Source organism: Chiloscyllium punctatum, chromosome 39, assembly GCF_047496795.1.
Source record: "Chiloscyllium punctatum isolate Juve2018m chromosome 39, sChiPun1.3, whole genome shotgun sequence".
In the NCBI taxonomy this organism is placed as follows: domain Eukaryota; kingdom Metazoa; phylum Chordata; class Chondrichthyes; order Orectolobiformes; family Hemiscylliidae; genus Chiloscyllium; species Chiloscyllium punctatum.
This window is the reverse complement of record NC_092777.1, coordinates 10,846,101-10,866,763: the sequence shown is the minus strand read 5'-3', so window position 1 is coordinate 10,866,763 and position 20,663 is coordinate 10,846,101. Positions and strand designations below refer to the sequence as shown.

The 20,663-nt window shown below is 49.6% G+C and overlaps 1 protein-coding gene across 1 annotated transcript in view; it reads right to left on the bottom strand.

The window, feature by feature from the left end:
* The window catches only part of otop2 (otopetrin 2), a 72,826-nt gene that overhangs the window by 39,766 nt on the left and 12,397 nt on the right, over positions 1 to 20,663 (bottom strand). Inside the window, exon 5 of the mRNA XM_072558082.1 lies at positions 15,199 to 15,326. Coding sequence (XP_072414183.1) covers positions 15,199 to 15,326 — 128 coding nt within the window. The remainder of the gene's footprint in view (positions 1 to 15,198; positions 15,327 to 20,663) is intronic.

Here is a 20,663-nt window from a genome sequence, read left to right as displayed (position 1 = left end):
GAACAGTACTGGTGGGGACAGGTCTGTTTCTGTATAACACTGTGATACAGTACTGGTGGGGACAGGGCTGTCACGGTACAACACTGGGGTACAGTACTGGTGGGGACATGTCAGTCACTGTATAAAACTAGGGTACAGCACTGGTGGGGACAGGTCTGTTGCTTTATAACACTGGGGTGCAGTACTGATGGGGACAGGCCTGTCACTGTATAACACTGGGGTACGGTACTGGTGGGGACAGGGGTGTCACTGTATAACACCCGGGTAAAGTACTGGTGGGGACAGGTCTCTCTGTGTATAACACTGGGATACAGTACTGGTGGGGACAGGTCTGTCGCTGTATATCAGTGGGATCCAGTACTGGTGGGGACTGTTCTATTGCTATATAACACTGGGATACAGTACTAGTGGGGACAGGTTGGTCATTTTATAACACTGGGATACAGTACCAGTGGGGACATTTCTGTCATTGTATAACACTGGGGTACAGCACTGGTGGGGACAGGTCTGTTGTTTTATAACACTGGGGTACAGTACTGGTGGGGACAGGTCAGTCACTGTATAACACTGGGGTTCTGTACTGATGGGGACAGGTCAGTTCCTGTGTAACACTGAGGTACAGTACTGGTGGGGACAGGTCTGTTTTTGTATAACACTGGGGTACAGTACTGGTGGGGACAGGTCTGTCACTGTATAACACTGGGGTACATGGTGGGGACAGGTCTGTCCCTGTATAACACTGGGGCACAGTACTGGTGGGGACAGGTCTGTCACTGTATAACATCGGGGAACAGTACTGGTGGGGACAGGTCTGTTGTTTTATAACACTGGGGTACAGTACTGGTGGGGACAGGTCAGTCACTGTATAACACTGGGGTTCTGTACTGATGGGGACAGGTCAGTTCCTGTGTAACACTGAGGTACAGTACTGGTGGGGACAGGTCTGTCACTGTATAACACTGGGGCACAGTATTGATGTGGAAAGGTCTGTTACTGTATTGCACTGGAGTACAATACTGGTGGGGACAGGTCTGTCACTGTATAACAGTGGGATCCAGTACTGGTGGGGACCGTTGTATTGCTATATATCACTGGGATACAGTACTAGTGGGGACAGGTCGGTCATTGTATAACACTGGGATACAGTACCAGTGGGGACATTTCTGTCATTGTATAACACTGGGGTACAGTACTGGTGGGGACAAGCCTGTTGCTGCATAACACTGGGCTACAGTACTGGTGGGGACAGGTCTGTCACTGCATAACACTGGGGTATAGTACTAGTGGGGACAGGTCTGTTGTTTTATAACATTGGGGTACAGTACTGGTGGGGACAGGTCTGTCACTGTATAACACTGGGGTATATTACTGATGGCGACAGGTCAGTCACTGTATAACAATGGGATCCAGTACTGGTGGGGACTGTTCTATTGCTATATAACACTTGGAAACCGTACTAGTGGGGACAGGTCAGTCACTGTATAACACTGGGGTACAGTACTGGTGGGGACAGGTTAGTCACTGTGTAACCCTGGGGTACAGTACTGGTGGGGACAGGTCTGTCACTGTATAACACTGGGGTATATTACTGATGGCGACAGGTCTGTCACTGTATAACACTGGGATACAGTACTAGTGGGGACAGGTCTGTTGCTTTATAATACTGGGGTACAGTACTGGTTGGGACAGGTCTGTCCCTGTATAATACTGGGGTACAGTACTGGTGGGACAGGTCTGTCACTGTATAACACTGGGGTACAGTACTGGTGGGGACAGGTCTGTCACTGTAAAACACTGGGGTACAGTACTGGTGGGGACCGGTCTGTCACTGTATAACACTGGGGTACAGTACTGGTGGGACAGGTCTGTCCCTGTATAACACTGGGGTACAGTACTGGTGGGGACAGGTCTGTCCCTGTATAACACTGGGGTACAGTACTGGTGGGGACAGGTCTGTCTGTGTCTAACACTGGGGTATAGCACTGGTGGGGACACACCTGTCGCTGTATAACACTGCTATGCAGTATTGGTGGGGACAGGTTAGTGACTGTGTAAAACTGGGGTACAGTACTGGTGAGGACAGGTGTGTTGCTTTATAACACTGGGGTACAATACTGATGGGGACAGGTCTGTCACTGTATAACACTGGGGTACAGTACTGATGGGGACAGGTCTGTCACTGTATTACAGTGGGATCCAGTACTGGTGGGGACTGTTCTATTGCTGTATAACACTGGGAAACAGTACTGGTGGGTCCCTGTCTCACACTGGGGTACAGTACTGGTGGGGACAGGTCTGTCACTGTATAATACTGGGGAATCGGATTGGTGGGGACAGGTCTGTCACTGTTTTATACTCGGGTACAGTATTGGTGGGGCCAGGTCAGTAACTGTATACAAATGGGGTACAGTACTGGTTGGGACAGGTCTGTTGGTGTATAACACTGGGGTACGGTACTGGTGGGGACAGGTCTGTCGCTGTATAACACTGGGGTACAGTACTGGTGGGGACAGGTCAGTCTGTGTATAACACTGAGGTACAATACTGGTGGGGACAGGTCTGTCACTGTCTTACAACTGGGGTACAGTACTGATGGGGGCAGGTCAGTCTCTGTATAACACTGGGGTACAATACTGGTGGGGACAGGTCTGTTTGTGTATAACACTGGGGTACAGTACTGGTGGGGACAGGTCTGTCGCTGTATAACACTGGGGTACAGTACTGGTGGGGACAGGTCTGTCTGTGTATAACACTGGGGTACAGTACTGGTGGGGACAGGTCTGTCACTGTATAATACTGGGGTATCGGATTGGTTTGGGACAGGTCTGTCACTGTTTTATACTCAGGTACAGTATTGGTGTGGACAGGTCTGCCTGTGTATAACACTGGGGTACAGTACTGGTGGGGACAGGTCTGTCACTGTATAACACTGGGGTATATTACTGATGGCGACAGGTCAGTCACTGTATAACAATGGGATCCAGTACTGGTGGGGACTGTTCTATTGCTATATAACACTTGGAAACCGTACTAGTGGGGACAGGTCAGTCACTGTATAACACTGGGGTACAGTACTGGTGGGGACAGGTTAGTCACTGTGTAACCCTGGGGTACAGTACTGGTGGGGACAGGTCTGTCACTGTATAACACTGGGGTATATTACTGATGGCGACAGGTCTGTCACTGTATAACACTGGGATACAGTACTAGTGGGGACAGGTCTGTTGCTTTATAATACTGGGGTACAGTACTGGTTGGGACAGGTCTGTCCCTGTATAATACTGGGGTACAGTACTGGTGGGACAGGTCTGTCACTGTATAACACTGGGGTACAGTACTGGTGGGGACAGGTCTGTCACTGTAAAACACTGGGGTACAGTACTGGTGGGGACCGGTCTGTCACTGTATAACACTGGGGTACAGTACTGGTGGGACAGGTCTGTCCCTGTATAACACTGGGGTACAGTACTGGTGGGGACAGGTCTGTCCCTGTATAACACTGGGGTACAGTACTGGTGGGGACAGGTCTGTCTGTGTCTAACACTGGGGTATAGCACTGGTGGGGACACACCTGTCGCTGTATAACACTGCTATGCAGTATTGGTGGGGACAGGTTAGTGACTGTGTAAAACTGGGGTACAGTACTGGTGAGGACAGGTGTGTTGCTTTATAACACTGGGGTACAATACTGATGGGGACAGGTCTGTCACTGTATAACACTGGGGTACAGTACTGATGGGGACAGGTCTGTCACTGTATTACAGTGGGATCCAGTACTGGTGGGGACTGTTCTATTGCTGTATAACACTGGGAAACAGTACTGGTGGGTCCCTGTCTCACACTGGGGTACAGTACTGGTGGGGACAGGTCTGTCACTGTATAATACTGGGGAATCGGATTGGTGGGGACAGGTCTGTCACTGTTTTATACTCGGGTACAGTATTGGTGGGGCCAGGTCAGTAACTGTATACAAATGGGGTACAGTACTGGTTGGGACAGGTCTGTTGGTGTATAACACTGGGGTACGGTACTGGTGGGGACAGGTCTGTCGCTGTATAACACTGGGGTACAGTACTGGTGGGGACAGGTCAGTCTGTGTATAACACTGAGGTACAATACTGGTGGGGACAGGTCTGTCACTGTCTTACAACTGGGGTACAGTACTGATGGGGGCAGGTCAGTCTCTGTATAACACTGGGGTACAATACTGGTGGGGACAGGTCTGTTTGTGTATAACACTGGGGTACAGTACTGGTGGGGACAGGTCTGTCGCTGTATAACACTGGGGTACAGTACTGGTGGGGACAGGTCTGTCTGTGTATAACACTGGGGTACAGTACTGGTGGGGACAGGTCTGTCACTGTATAATACTGGGGTATCGGATTGGTTTGGGACAGGTCTGTCACTGTTTTATACTCAGGTACAGTATTGGTGGGGACAGGTCAGTAACTGTATAAAAATTGGGTACAGTACTGGTTGGGACAGGTCTGTTGGTGTATAACACTGGGGTATGGTACTGGTGGGGACAGGTCTGTTGCTGTATAACACTGGGGTACGGTACTGGTGGGGACATATCTGTCACTGTATAACACTGGGGTACAGTACTGATGGGGGCCGGTCAGTCTCTGTATAACACTGGGGTACAATACTGGTGGGGACAGGTCTGTCTGTGTATAACACTGGGGTACAGTACTGGTGGGGACAGGTCTGTCTGTGTATAACACTGGGGTACAGTACTGGTGGGGCCATACCTGTCACTGTATAACACTGGGGTACAGTATTGGTGGGGACAGGTGTGTTGCTTTATCACACTGGGATCCAGTACTGGTGGGCACTGTTCTATTCCTATATAACAGTGGGATACAGTACTAGTGGGGACAGGTCAGTAATTGTATATTACTGTGGTATAGTACTGGTGGGGACATATCTGTCACTATATATCACTGGGGTACAGTATTGGTGGGGACAGGTCTGTTGCTGTATAACACTGGGGTACAGTACTGGTGGGGACAGGTCTGTCACTGCATAACACTGGGGTATAGTACTAGTGGGGACAGGTCTGTTGTTTTATAACATTGGGGTACAGTACTGATGGGGACAGGTCTGTCCCTGTATAACACTGGGGTACAGTACTGGTGGGGACAGGTCTGTTTTTGTATAACACTGGGGTACAGTACTGGTGGGGACAGGTCTGTCACTGTATAACACTGGGGTACATGGTGGGGACAGGTCTGTCCCTGTATAACACTGGGGCACAGTACTGGTGGGGACAGGTCTGTCACTGTATAACATCGGGGAACAGTACTGGTGGGGACAGGTCTGTTTCTGTATAACACTGTGATACAGTACTGGTGGGGACAGGGCTGTCACGGTACAACACTGGGGTACAGTACTGGTGGGGACAGGGCTGTCACGGTACAACACTGGGGTACAGTACTGGTGGGGACATGTCAGTCACTGTATAAAACTAGGGTACAGCACTGGTGGGGACAGGTCTGTTGCTTTATAACACTGGGGTGCAGTACTGATGGGGACAGGCCTGTCACTGTATAACACTGGGGTACGGTACTGGTGGGGACAGGGGTGTCACTGTATAACACCCGGGTAAAGTACTGGTGGGGACAGGTCTCTCTGTGTATAACACTGGGATACAGTACTGGTGGGGACAGGTCTGTCGCTGTATATCAGTGGGATCCAGTACTGGTGGGGACTGTTCTATTGCTATATAACACTGGGATACAGTACTAGTGGGGACAGGTTGGTCATTTTATAACACTGGGATACAGTACCAGTGGGGACATTTCTGTCATTGTATAACACTGGGGTACAGCACTGGTGGGGACAGGTCTGTTGTTTTATAACACTGGGGTACAGTACTGGTGGGGACAGGTCAGTCACTGTATAACACTGGGGTTCTGTACTGATGGGGACAGGTCAGTTCCTGTGTAACACTGAGGTACAGTACTGGTGGGGACAGGTCTGTCACTGTATAACACTGGGGCACAGTATTGATGTGGAAAGGTCTGTTACTGTATTGCACTGGAGTACAATACTGGTGGGGACAGGTCTGTCACTGTATAACAGTGGGATCCAGTACTGGTGGGGACCGTTGTATTGCTATATATCACTGGGATACAGTACTAGTGGGGACAGGTCGGTCATTGTATAACACTGGGATACAGTACCAGTGGGGACATTTCTGTCATTGTATAACACTGGGGTACAGTACTGGTGGGGACAAGCCTGTTGCTGCATAACACTGGGCTACAGTACTGGTGGGGACAGGTCTGTCACTGCATAACACTGGGGTATAGTACTAGTGGGGACAGGTCTGTTGTTTTATAACATTGGGGTACAGTACTGATGGGGACAGGTCTGTCCCTGTATAACACTGGGGTACAGTACTGGTGGGGACAGGTCTGTCACGGTATAATACTGGGGTACAGTACTGGTGGGGACAGGTCTGTTGCTTTATAACACTGGGGTGCAGTACTGATGGGGACAGGTCTGTCAATGTATAACAGTGGTATCCAGTACTGGTGGGGACAGGTCTGTCACGGTATAATACTGGGGTACAGTACTGGTGGGGACAGGTCTGTTGCTTTATAACACTGGGGTGCAGTACTGATGGGGACAGGTCAATCACTGTATAACAGTGGTATCCAGTATTGGTGAGGGGTGTTCTGTTGCTGTATAACACTTGGAAACAGTACTAGTGGGGACAGGTCAGTCACTGTAAAGCACTGGGGTACAGTACTGATGGGGATAGGTCAGTCACTGTATAACACTGTAGTATAGTACCAGTGGGGACAGGTCTGTCCCTGTATAACACTGGGGTACAGTACTGGTGGGGCCAGGTTCGTCAATGTACAACAGTGGGGTACAGTACTGGTGGGAACAGGTCAGTCATTGTGTAACACTGGGGTACAGTACTGATGGGGACAGGTCAGTCACTGAATAACAGTGGGATCCAGTAATAGTGGGGACTGTTCTATTGCTGTATAACACTGGGGTGCAGCACTGATGGGGCCAGGTCTGTCAATGTATAACACTGGGGTACAGTACTGATGGGAACAGGTCAGTCACTGTACAACAGTGGGATCCAGTACTGGTGGGGACTGTTTTATTGCTATATAACAGTATTGGTGTGGACAGGTCTGTCACTGTATAACACTGGGGTACAGTACTGGTGGGGACAGCTCTGTCCCGTATAACACTGGGATACAGTACTGGTGGGGACAGGTCTGTCGCTGTATATCAGTGGGATCCAGTACTGGTGGGGACTGTTCTATTGCTATATAACACTGGGATACAGTACTAGTGGGGACAGGTTGGTCATTTTATAACACTGGGATACAGTACCAGTGGGGACATTTCTGTCATTGTATAACACTGGGGTACAGCACTGGTGGGGACAGGTCTGTTGTTTTATAACACTGGGGTACAGTACTGGTGGGGACAGGTCAGTCACTGTATAACACTGGGGTTCTGTACTGATGGGGACAGGTCAGTTCCTGTGTAACACTGAGGTACAGTACTGGTGGGGACAGGTCTGTCACTGTATAACACTGGGGCACAGTATTGATGTGGAAAGGTCTGTTACTGTATTGCACTGGAGTACAATACTGGTGGGGACAGGTCTGTCACTGTATAACAGTGGGATCCAGTACTGGTGGGGACCGTTGTATTGCTATATATCACTGGGATACAGTACTAGTGGGGACAGGTCGGTCATTGTATAACACTGGGATACAGTACCAGTGGGGACATTTCTGTCATTGTATAACACTGGGGTACAGTACTGGTGGGGACAAGCCTGTTGCTGCATAACACTGGGCTACAGTACTGGTGGGGACAGGTCTGTCACTGCATAACACTGGGGTATAGTACTAGTGGGGACAGGTCTGTTGTTTTATAACATTGGGGTACAGTACTGATGGGGACAGGTCTGTCCCTGTATAACACTGGGGTACAGTACTGGTGGGGACAGGTCTGTCACGGTATAATACTGGGGTACAGTACTGGTGGGGACAGGTCTGTTGCTTTATAACACTGGGGTGCAGTACTGATGGGGACAGGTCTGTCAATGTATAACAGTGGTATCCAGTACTGGTGGGGACAGGTCTGTCACGGTATAATACTGGGGTACAGTACTGGTGGGGACAGGTCTGTTGCTTTATAACACTGGGGTGCAGTACTGATGGGGACAGGTCAATCACTGTATAACAGTGGTATCCAGTATTGGTGAGGGGTGTTCTGTTGCTGTATAACACTTGGAAACAGTACTAGTGGGGACAGGTCAGTCACTGTAAAGCACTGGGGTACAGTACTGATGGGGATAGGTCAGTCACTGTATAACACTGTAGTATAGTACCAGTGGGGACAGGTCTGTCCCTGTATAACACTGGGGTACAGTACTGGTGGGGCCAGGTTCGTCAATGTACAACAGTGGGGTACAGTACTGGTGGGAACAGGTCAGTCATTGTGTAACACTGGGGTACAGTACTGATGGGGACAGGTCAGTCACTGAATAACAGTGGGATCCAGTAATAGTGGGGACTGTTCTATTGCTGTATAACACTGGGGTGCAGCACTGATGGGGCCAGGTCTGTCAATGTATAACACTGGGGTACAGTACTGATGGGAACAGGTCAGTCACTGTACAACAGTGGGATCCAGTACTGGTGGGGACTGTTTTATTGCTATATAACAGTATTGGTGTGGACAGGTCTGTCACTGTATAACACTGGGGTACAGTACTGGTGGGGACAGGTCTGTCTCTGTATAACACTGGGGTACAGTACTGGTGGGGACAGCTCTGTCCCGTATAACACTGGGTTACAATACTGGTGGGGACACATCTGTCACTGTATAACACTGGGGTACAGTATTGGTGGGGACAGGTCAGTCACTGTGTAACACTGAGGTACAGTACCGGTGGGAACAGGTCAGTCCCTGTTTAACATTGGCATACAGCACTAATGAGGACATGTCTGTCACTGTATAACAGTGGGATACAGTATTGGTGAGAAATTAAAGACAGTAAGTACCAAAACTTTCATGTACTTACCCCCACACTCTGACTTCCTGAACTGTTCCAGAATCTTCCATCGGCCTCCGAAATCACTCCGGCACCATTAACCATGCGGCCGCGACAGCGCGCGCGGCAACAACCGCTCCCGTGGGCCATGACGTCACTTCCTCCCCCACCGACCTCGCAGCCTCCGCGATCGCCGCCCAGACAACCACCTCCGCGATCGCCTGGAAGACTATCGCCGACAGATTCGCGGCCTCCGCGGCTATCGGGAATAACACTGTCTCTGTCGTCACCACAGCCACTTCCACCCCCAGTGACATCACTAACCTGCACGACCACAACGCCACATGTGTCTCCACTCCCACCCCGATCTCCATCACCACGCTTAGCTCCACCCCCACGCTGATCTCTGTCACCATGCCTAACCCCACCCCCACGCCGATCGCCGTCACCACGCCCAACTCCGCCCCCACGTTGATCTCCGTCCCCGCCCCCACGCCCAACCCTGCCCCCACTCCCAGCTCCAGCCCCACACCAGGTCCTACCTCCCAGCCCTGCCGTGTTTTCACCATCCCTCCAGAACTACCCGTCTCTGAGGATGAAAGATCAGTCCTCAGCAGAGGCCTCACCTTCATTCCCCTACACTCTCGGATTAACGAGTTCAACATGCGGCGAGACATCAAACAATTCTTCCGCCGCCTTCGCCTCCGTGCCTACTTCTCCAACCAAGATTCTCGCCCACCGTCTGACGACCCCTTCTCCCGCCTCCAACACACCCCATCCACCTGGACACCCCGTGCTGGCCTCTCACCTGCCCTCGATCTCTTTACAGCCAACTGCCGCCGCAACATTAACCGCTTCAACTTCTCCACCCCTCTCACCCACTCCAACCTCTCACCCTCGGAACGTGCTGCCCTCCACTCCCTCCGTTCCAACCCCAACCTCACTATCAAACTGGCAGACAAGGGAGGCGCGGTAGTAGTTTGGTGCACCGACCTTTACACCGCTGAGGCTAAACGCCAGCTCGTGGACACCTCCTCCTACTGCCCCCTTGACCATGACCCCACCTCCCACCACCAAACCATCATCTCCCAGACCATCCATAACCTCATCACCTCAGGGGATCTCCCATCCACCACCTCCAACCTCATAGTCCCATAACCCCGCACCGCCCGTTTCTACCTCCTGCCCAAAATCCACAAAACTGACTGCCCCGGCTGACCCATTGTCTCAGCCTGCTCCTGCCCCACCGAACTCATCTCTGCATACCTTGACACGGTCCTGTCCCCCTTAGTCCAAGAACTCCCCACCTACGTTCGGGACACCACCCACACCCTCCACCTCCTCCATGATTTTCGTTTCCCCGGTCCCCAACACCTTATCTTCACCATGGACATCCAGTCCCTGTACACCTCCATCCCCCATCACGAAGGACTCAAAGCCCTCCGCTTCTTCCTTTCCGGCCATACCAACCAGTACCCTTCCACCGACACCCTCCTTCGACTGACTGAACTGGTCCTCACCCTGAACAACTTCTCTTTCCAATCCTCCCACTTCCTCCAAACCAAAGGAGTAGCCATGGGCAGCCACATGGGCCCCAGCTATGCCTGCCTCTTCGTAGGATATGTGGAACAGTCCGGCTTCCGCAGCTACACTGGCACCACCCCCCACCTTTTCCTCTGCTACATCGATGACTGTATCGGCGCTGCCTCGTGCTCCCACGAGGAGGTTGAACAGTTCATCCACTTTACCAACACCTTCCACCCTGACCTCAAATTCACCTGGACCGTCTCAGACTCCTCCCTCCCCTTCCTAGACCTTTCCATTTCTATCTCGGGCGACTGAATCAACACGGACATTTACTATAAACCGACCGACTCCCACAGCTACCTAGACTACACCTCCTCCCACCCTGCCCCCTGTAAAAATGCCATCCCATATTCCCAATTCCTTCGTCTCCGCCGCATCTGCTCCCAGGAGGACCAGTTCCAATACCGTACAACCCAGATGGCCTCCTTCTTCAAAGACCGCAATTTCCCCCAGACGTAGTCGACGATGCCCTCCACATCTCCTCCACTTCCTGCTCCTCTGCCCTTGAGCCCCGCCCCTCCAATCGCCACCAGGACAGAACCCCACTGGTCCTCACCTACCACCCCACCAACCTCCATGTACAGCGTATCATCCGCCGTCATTTCCGCCATCTCCAAACAGACCCCACCACCAGGGATATATTTCCCTCCCCTCCCCTATCAGCGTTCCGAAAAGACCACTCCCTTCGTGACTCCCTTGTCAGGTCCACACCCCCCACCAACCCAACCTCCACTCCCGGCACCTTCCTCTGCAACCGTAAGAAATGCAAAACTTGCGCCCACACCTCCCCCCTTACTTCCCTCCAAGGCCCCAAGGGATACTTCCATATCCGCCACAAATTCACCTACACCTCCACATACATCATTTATTGCATCCGCTGCACCTGATGTGGCCTCCTCTACATTGGGGAGACAGGCCGCCTACTTGTGGAATGTTTCAGAGAACACCTCTGGGACACCCGGACCAACCGACCCAACCACCCCGTGGCTCAACACTTCAACTCCCCCTCCCACTCCACCAAGGACATGCAGGTCCTTGGACTCCTCCATTGCCAGACCATAGCAACATGACGGCTGGAGGAAAAGTGCCTCATCTTCCGCCTAGGAACCCTCCAACCACAAGGGATGAACTCAAATTTCTCCAGTTTCCTCATTTCCCCTCCCCCCACCTTGTCTCAGTCAAATCCCTCGAACTCAGCACTGCCTTCCTAACCTGCAATCTTCTTCCTGACCACTCCGCCCCTACCCTAACTTTTATCTTAGCCTGCCGGACACACTTTCCTCATTCCTGAAGAAGGGCTTATGCCCGAAACGTCGATTCTCCTGTCCCATGGATGCTGCCTGACCTGCTGCGCTTTTCCAGCAACACATTTTCAGCTACAGTACTGGTGGGGACAGGTCGGTCATTGCATAACACTGCGGTACAGTACTGGTGGGGACACGTTTGTCTGTGTATAACACTGGGGTATAGTAAAGGTGGGGACACACCTGTCGCTGTATAACACTGGTGTGCAGTATTGGTGGGGACAGGTTAGTCACTGTGTAAAACTGGGGTACAGTACTGGTGAGGACAGGTGTGTTGCTTTATAACACTGGGGTACAGTACTGGTGGGGACAGGTCTGTTGGTGTATAACACTGGGGTACAGTACTGATGGGGACAGGTCTGTCACTGTATAACACTGGGGTACATACTGATGGGGACAGGTCTGTTGCTGTAAAACATTGGGGTACAATCCTGGTGGGGACAGGTCTGTCACTGCATAACACTGGGGTACAGTACTGGTGGTGACAGGTCTATTGCTGTAAAACATTGGGGTACAATACTGGTGGGGACAGGTCTGTCACTGTATAACACTGGGGTACAGTACTGGTGGGGACAGGTCTGTCACTGTATAAGACTGGGGTACAGTACTGATGGGGACAGGTCTGTCATTGTATAACACTGGGGTACAGTACTGGTGGGGACAGGTCTGTCACTGTATAACACTGGGGTACAGTACTGGTGGGGACAGGTCTGTCACTGTGTAACACTGGAGTACAGTATTGGTGGGGACATGTCTGTCCCTGTATAACACTGGGGTACAGTACTGGTGGGGACAGGTCTGTCACTGTGTAACCCTGAGGTACAGTACTGGTGGGACAGGTCAGTCCCTGTATAACATTGACATACAGCACTAATGGGGACATGTCTGTCACTTTATAACACTGGGGTACAGTACCTATGGGGAGAGGTCCGTCACTGTATAACACTGGGGTACAGTATTGAAGGGAACAGGTCTGTCATTTTATAACAGTGGGATCCAGTACTGGTGGTGACAGTTCTGTTGCTTTATAACACTGGGGTACAGTACTGGTGGGGACAGGTACATCACTGCATAAGACTGTGGTACAGTACTGGTGGGGACAGGTCTGTCATTGTATAACACTGGGATATCGTACTGGTGGGGACAGGTCTGTCACTGTATAACACTAGGGTACAGTATTGGTGGGGACAGGTCTGTCACTGTATAACACTGGGGTACAGTATTGGTGGGGACAGGTCTGTCACTGTATAACACTGGGGTACAGTACTGGTGGGGACAGGTCTGTCACTGTATAACACTGGGGGACAGTACTGGTGGGGACAGGTCTGTCACTGTATAACACGGGGGTACAGTATTGGTGGGGACAGGTCTGTCACTGTATAACACTGGGGTACAGTATTGGTGGGGACAGGTCTGTCACTGTATAACACTGGGGTACAGTACTAGTGGGGACAGGTCTGTCACTGTATAACACTGGGGTACAGTACTGGTGGGAAAGTGAGGACTGCAGATGCTGGAGATCAGAGCTGAAAATGTGTTGCTGGAAAAGCGCAGCAGGTCAGGCAGCATCCATGGAACAGGAGAATCGACGATTCGGGCATCAGCCCTTCTTCAGGAATGAGGAATGAGGTCAGTGACTGTATAACACTGGGGTACAATACTAGTGGGGACAGATCTGCCACTGTATAACACTGGGGTACAGTACTGGTGGGGACAGGTCTGTCCCTGTATAACACTGGGGTACAGTACTGGTGGGGACAGGTCTCTCACTGTGTAACACTGGGGTACAGTACTGGTGGGGACAGGTCTGTCCCTGAATAACACTGGGGTTACAATACTGGTGGGGACAGGCCTGTCACTGGATAAGACTGGGGTACAGTATTGGTGGGGACAGTCAAGTCACTGTGTAATACTGAGGTACAGTACTGGTGGGGACAGGTCAGTCCTTATTTAACATTGTCATACAGCACTAATGGGGACAGGTCTGTCACTGTATTACACTGGGGTACAGTACTGGTGGGGACAGGTCTGTCACTGTATAACACTGGGGTACAGTACTGACGGGGACAGGTCTGTCATTTTATAACAGTGGGATCCAGTACTGGTGGTGACAGTTCTGTTGCTTTATAACACTGGGGTACAGGACTGGTGGGGACAGGTCTGTCACTGTATAACACTGGGATACAGTACTGTTGGGGCAGGTCTCTCACTGTATAAGGCTGGGGTACAGTACTGGTGGGGACAGGTCAGTCACTATATAATAGTGGGTTATAGTATTGGTGGGTACAGGTCTGTCACTGTGTAACACTGGGGTACATTACTGGTGGGGACAGGTCTATCACTGTATAACACTGGGGTACAGTACTGGTGGGGACAGGTCTGTCACTGTATAACACTGGGCTGCAGTACGGGTGGGGACTAGTCTGTCCCTGTATAACACTGGGGTACAGTACTGGTTGGGTCAGGTCTGAGTCTGTGTAACACTGGCATACAGTACTGGTGGGGACAAGTCTGTCTGTGTATAACACTGGGGTACAGTACTGGTGTGGACAGGTCTGTCACTGCATAGCACTGGGGTATAGTACTGGTGGGGACAGGTCTATCACTGTATAACACTGGGATACAGTATAGGTGGGGACAGGTCTGTCACTGTATAACACTGGGGTACAGTATTGGTGGGGACAGGTCTGTCACTGTATTACACTGGGGTACAATCCTGGTGGGGTCAGGTCTGTCCCTGTATAACACTGGGGTACAGTACTGATGGGGTCAGGTCTGTCCCTGTATAACACTGGGGTACAATCCTGGTGGGGTCAGGTCTGTCCCTGTATAACACTGGGGTACAATCCTGGTGGGGTCAGGTCTGTCCCTGTATTACACTGGGGTACAGTACTGATGGGATTCACTACTAATTATTATTGTCAATGATCTCTGCCAATGAGTATTCTACTGATCTCGATTCCAGTCCGATCACTGCCAGCTTCATCATGTGAATGCATTGAGTCAAACAGATGGATACACCTGGGAACTCATCCAACTCAGTGCCCACCCTCGGAATGACTTCTTGAGACTCTTTTGTGTCTCGCCCCATGCTGTCATAGTCCTGGGAGTGTTTGACTGGGGACAGTGTAGAGGAAGGTTTACTCTGTATCTAACCCTGTGCTGTCCGTGTCCTGGGAGTATTTGATGGGAACAGTGCTGTCCCTGTCCTGTAGACACTGAGGAGCGATGAGCCTTCATTGCTGTGGGGGTGGGTGGAACAGTTACCTGTATGGGTGTGACTCCTGTTCTCATGATGATTCTCACCCGCTGGCCCGGTCTGATGCAGAGACTCTTCTGTCACAGCTTCCATCCACAGCAACAAGTTACAGACCAAGGACAGAGCCAACCCAAACCTGCAAACATCGCACTTGTGAGGATCATCATAACCTGGGCTGAGAATGCACTGCACACTGGGACATGAAGGTGAAGCGACGATATGGATTTACAAGTGTATCTGCATTGGAGAGGAATATCTCACTGGGCTACATCAAGAACATGAAGGAAGATTTCAGCAACGTTGGGGAGATTGGATTCAGTGAGAAAAGGTTAGTTAATATTCTGATCTTTGAAGACAGTTTAATGAAGGATATAAGTTCTAGAGGTGGCTTTATCCTGTCCACTTTAAACTATTGTAAGGGCTGTCAGGTGAGATTACTTTTGAGCTCAGAGTCAGACTCACAAAGAGCATGTAGCAGGGGTGCTGGTGGGTGTGGGCTGCTGGAAGGGCTGGGGTCAGGAGGAGATTGCAGATGATGGGATGGATGATTCACAGCTGTGGAACAGATTGAATACAAGGTGGGGCTTCAACATCTGATTGCAGAATCCAGGGTGTCCTGTGGCCACGGTGTAACATACCTCCTATTAACAAACCCACGGACAGATAGTGATTACCTCCTGCTCCTGGGTGGGTGAGTGAGTGAGAGTGAGATTGAGAGTGAGAGCGTGTGAGTGAGTGAGTGAGCAATTGAGCGAGAGATAGTGAGTGAGTGAGAGTGAGAGTGTGTGAGTGAGTGAGTGAGCGATTGAGCGAGAGATAGTGAGTGAGTGAGAGTGAGAGTGTGTGAGTGAGTGAGTGAGCGATTGAGTGAGATTTAGTGAGTGTGTGAGAGTGAGTGAGTGAGTGAGAGTTAGTGAAAGTGAGTGAGTGTGAGTGAACGAGTGAGTGAGTGAGTGACCATTGCCTTATATGAAACTGGGAGATGTGGAGACCAAACTGTCTGCCTCATGTAATGTCTATGTTTGGTGTTTCTGATCAATGTGGGCAGGACCTACCCAACCAAAGTCTTGCTGCTGACTCCTGACCATATTATGGTCATGATTAAACTACTCCATGGGCTGACCAGCTCAGGCTTTCTCCCAATCCAAACTGACAGAATGGAGCAAGTGAGGTCTTAGCCATTGTCCCAGAGAGGATTCCCAATCAGAAACAACAAGGTGAGAGAATTCTTCCCCGGCCTCCAGCAGCTTTATTTCACTTGCTCCTGAACCACCCTGAGTGTTCATTGTCAGTTCTTCAGCCAGTGACTGTTCTGATCTGAGGTAGCTTCATTCTGGACTCAATATCACCTTCTGGAGTGACCCTTCACTGCTGACACAGCACAGGCCCTTCGGTCACCATGTCTGTACTGATCATGACATCATTCTAAACTAATCCCTGCACGTACTCAGTATCCCTTTATTCACTTCCTGTTCTTGTGTCTGTCTAAATGTCTCCTGTGTCTGTCTAAAAAGCCCGACGTTGACCTCCTATTTTAATTACACACCATCAACTTTCAACACATGGATGATTCATTGAGTCTTTGTCTTGAAATCCACCCCAACCTGATATTGTACAGCCGAAAGCTGCATGGTTTCCAACACATGGTCAATGAGTTTCTCTCCTTGCCTGTCCTGTGTTGTATTTGATGGTTTATCCTCCAATGACTTGGTTTCTCCCAGACTCTCATCACTCGCCTGCTCTGATCCTTCTCTATGTCGATGACCTCGTCCAAGAAACCTTACTACTGCCTGGGTCTTCCACTCATACCCTCAGTGCACACATTCAGTCCTCATTCAGATGATCCACTCATCAGCTTACTGTTCAAGTGGTCAATGAGAATGATGCGGTGCTGGGTGGGGGAGGCGTTCAGATTCCTGGGTCGTTAGGATTGGTTTTTGTGGGCAGGTGAGACCAGGTCAAACTGGACATGTTACCACTGGGCAGGACCGGGACTGCTGGCCTGGTATTTGCCAGCCTGGTTGTGGAGGATTTAAACTAACTTGGCAGGGGATGGGAACCTACACAAGGAATCAGCAGGTGGGGGCAAGAACAGAAGACACGAAGGGAAATAAGTGAAGCGACACAGAGAGGTCTCAAAGGCCAGAACCAAACAAGGCCACAGTAAAATAAATAGCTGGAACAGGAGAGGAACCTTAAAAAATCACGCTTGCAGGCTTTGTGCCTGAGTGCATGGAGTACTCAAACCAATGTGGATGAATTAATCACAGAAACAGATATAAACAGGTAAGGTATAGTTGGGAATTACCGAGACATGGCTGCAGGATGACCAGAGATGGGAACTGAACATCTCGGGGTATTCAGTATTTGGGAAGGACAGACTAAAAGGAAAAGGCGGTGGAGTTGCATTCCTGGTTAAAGAAAATATAAACACAATATTGTGTTTATATATCAGCATAGAGAATGTCCAATCAGTGTGAGAAGTGAGAAATACCAAGGGACAAAAAACATTAGTGAGGGTGGTATATAGATACCTAAACATGAGGATGTTGGGAATGGCATTAATCAGGAAATCAGAGATGTATGGGGTAACAGAACATCTGTAATTATGGGTGACTTTAATCTGCATATAGACTGTGCAAATGAACTCAGTCACAATACTATAGAGGAGGAACTCCTAGAGTGTGTATGGGATGGTTTTCTGCACCATTATGTTGAGGAACCAACTAGAGAACAGGTCATCTTAGACTGGATGTGATGCAGAGAGAAAGGAATAAAATCGGTAATGTTGCTGACAGAGAGCTTTTGGGGATGAGCGACCATAATATGACAGGATTCTTTATCAGGATGGAGAGGGAGGTAGTTGATTCTGAGACCTGGGCCCTGAACCTTAATAAGGGTAACGACGATAGTATGAGGTGCGAGTTGGCTATGGTTTGGGATATTATTGACAGGAATGACAACAGGTAGGCAATGGCAAATATTCAAAGAGAGAATGGATCAATTAAAATATGGTTTATTCCTGTCTGGTGCAAAAGTGCAAAGAGAACATTGGCCAAACCACGACTTATGAAGGTACCTAAAAGGAAAACAATAGAGCTGAAGCTTGGGAACAGTTTAGAAGTCGGCAAAGGAGGATCATGGGATTGACTAAGGAGGGAAAATAGAATGTGAAAGAAAGCTTGCAAGGAATGTTAGAGACAACTGTAAAAGTTTCAACAAGGTACACAAAGAAAAAAGATTGGTGAAAACTAATGTAGACCCCTTACAGTCAGAAACAGGGAACTTTATAATGAAGAACAAAGAAATGGCCGCCAAAGTAACTTCGTGGTTTACTCCTCTGCCTTCATGATTGAGATCTCAAATAACATAGCAGAAATGATGGGGAAAGTAGGGTTTAGTGAGAAGGAGGAACAACCAAATCTGTTCTAGTAGAGAAATGGTGTTTGATGGGATTGAAGGCTGATAATCCACAGTGCCTGATAACTCAAATCCCAGAGGACATCAGTGGTCAACTTCTGAGGTTCTTCAGACTCTGGAACAGTTCCTGCAGATTGAAGGGCAGCTAATGATACCTTACTATTTAAAAAAGGAGGCAGAGAGAAAACAGGAAATTATAGATCAGCGAGTCTGATATCGGTACTGGGGAAGATGCTAGAGTCCATTTTCAAGGATTTTATAGCGATGCACTTAGAAAACAGTGGTAGAACCAGACGCAGTCAGCCTGGATTTACAAAGGGAAAATTATGAGGCAGTTGGTTAGCTCTCCGAGTTGTTGGGTTACTGTGCAGATGTTTCATTACCATGCTGGGTAATATCATCAACGTGGCCTCCATGAAGTGCTGTTGTTCTGTCCCTTTTGCTTTTTTTTTAATGCACGATAATCCTAGCATTTCAGCAAGCTAACCAGCTACCTCATCCCCAACCTGAGCTACAGATCTTCACGAAAACCTTAAAGGAAAATCATGTTGATTAATCTAGTTTCATTGAGGATGTAACTAGTATAATTGATCAGAGGAGCCAGAGGATGTGGTTTGTTTGGATTCTTAGAAGGCTTTCCACAAAGTTCCACATGAGTAATTAATGTGTGAAATTAAAGCCATAAGGTTGGGGATAGGGTATTGCGATGGATAGAAAATTGGTTTGCAGGCAGCAAACAAAGACTGGGAATAAATGGGTCTTTTTCCAAATGATTAGATTCCCTACAGTGTGGAAACAGGCCCTTGGGCCCAACAAGTCCACACTGACCGTCCAAAGAGTAACCCGCCCAGATCCATTTCCCCTCTGACGAATGCACTTAATCTATGGGCAATTTAGCTTGGCCAATTCACCTAACCTGCACATCTTTGGACTGTGTGAGGAAACCAGAGCACCTGGAGGAGTCCCACGTAGACACGCAGGGAGAATGTGCAAACTCCACACAGAGGCCCGAGGCTGGAATCAAACCCAGGTCCCTGGCCCTGTGAGGCAGCAGTGCTAACCACTGAACCACCAGGCCACCCATTCTAAAGATTAAAGGGCAGGTAATAGGCAATGACGAATAGTGTACTGCAGGGATCGGTACCAGGAACCCCAGCTAGCCACAGTATCTGTTAATGATTTAGTGAACTATGACAAGTTGACAGCGGCATTGCAGCACAGTTTGGACAGGCTGGATGAGTGGCCAATAATGTGGTAAATATAATATAATGTGGATAAATGATATACGCCCTGGGAGCAAAAACAGGAAGGCAGATTATTTAAATTGCTGTAAATGTTCAATAAGATCTGGGTGTCGTTGCACACCAGTCGCTGAAAGTAAGGGTGCAGCTGCAGCAGGCAGTAAAGACAGCAAACTGTATGTTGGCCTTCCCAGCGAGAATACAGAAACAAGGATATCTTCCTGCAACTGTACAAGGAAATTGATAAGGCCACAGCTGGAATACTGTGAGCAGTGTAGGTCTCCTTATCGGAGGAAGGATGTCCCTGCTGTAGAGGGAGGGCAGCAAAGGTTTACCTAATTGATTCCTGGGATGCCAGGACTGGTGTGTGAGGACAGACTGTGTTGGTTGGGATTATATTCACTGAAATTTGGGGGATTGATGGTGGGGGGGGCGGGTAATCTCAGAGAAGTCTGTAAAACTCTAAGAGGACTAGACACAGTTAATGCAGGAAGGATTCTCTCAGTGGTGGGGGAGACCAGAGCCAAGGGGTCATTGCTTTAGGATAAAGAGGTAAATCTTTTAGGACAGTGGTGAGGAGAAATTTCTTCACCCAGAGAGTGCTGAGACTGTGGAATTCACTATTCCAGGAACACGATGTGTTTTCAACACAGAGATAGATATACCTCGTGTGGCGAAAGCGTTCAAGGGTTAAGGGGGAAGGCGGGATTAGGATATTGAGCTCGATGATCAGCCATGACCATATTGAATGGAGGAGCAGGCGTGAGGGGATGGACGGGCCTACCCCAGCTCCTCTCCTCTATGTTTCTGTG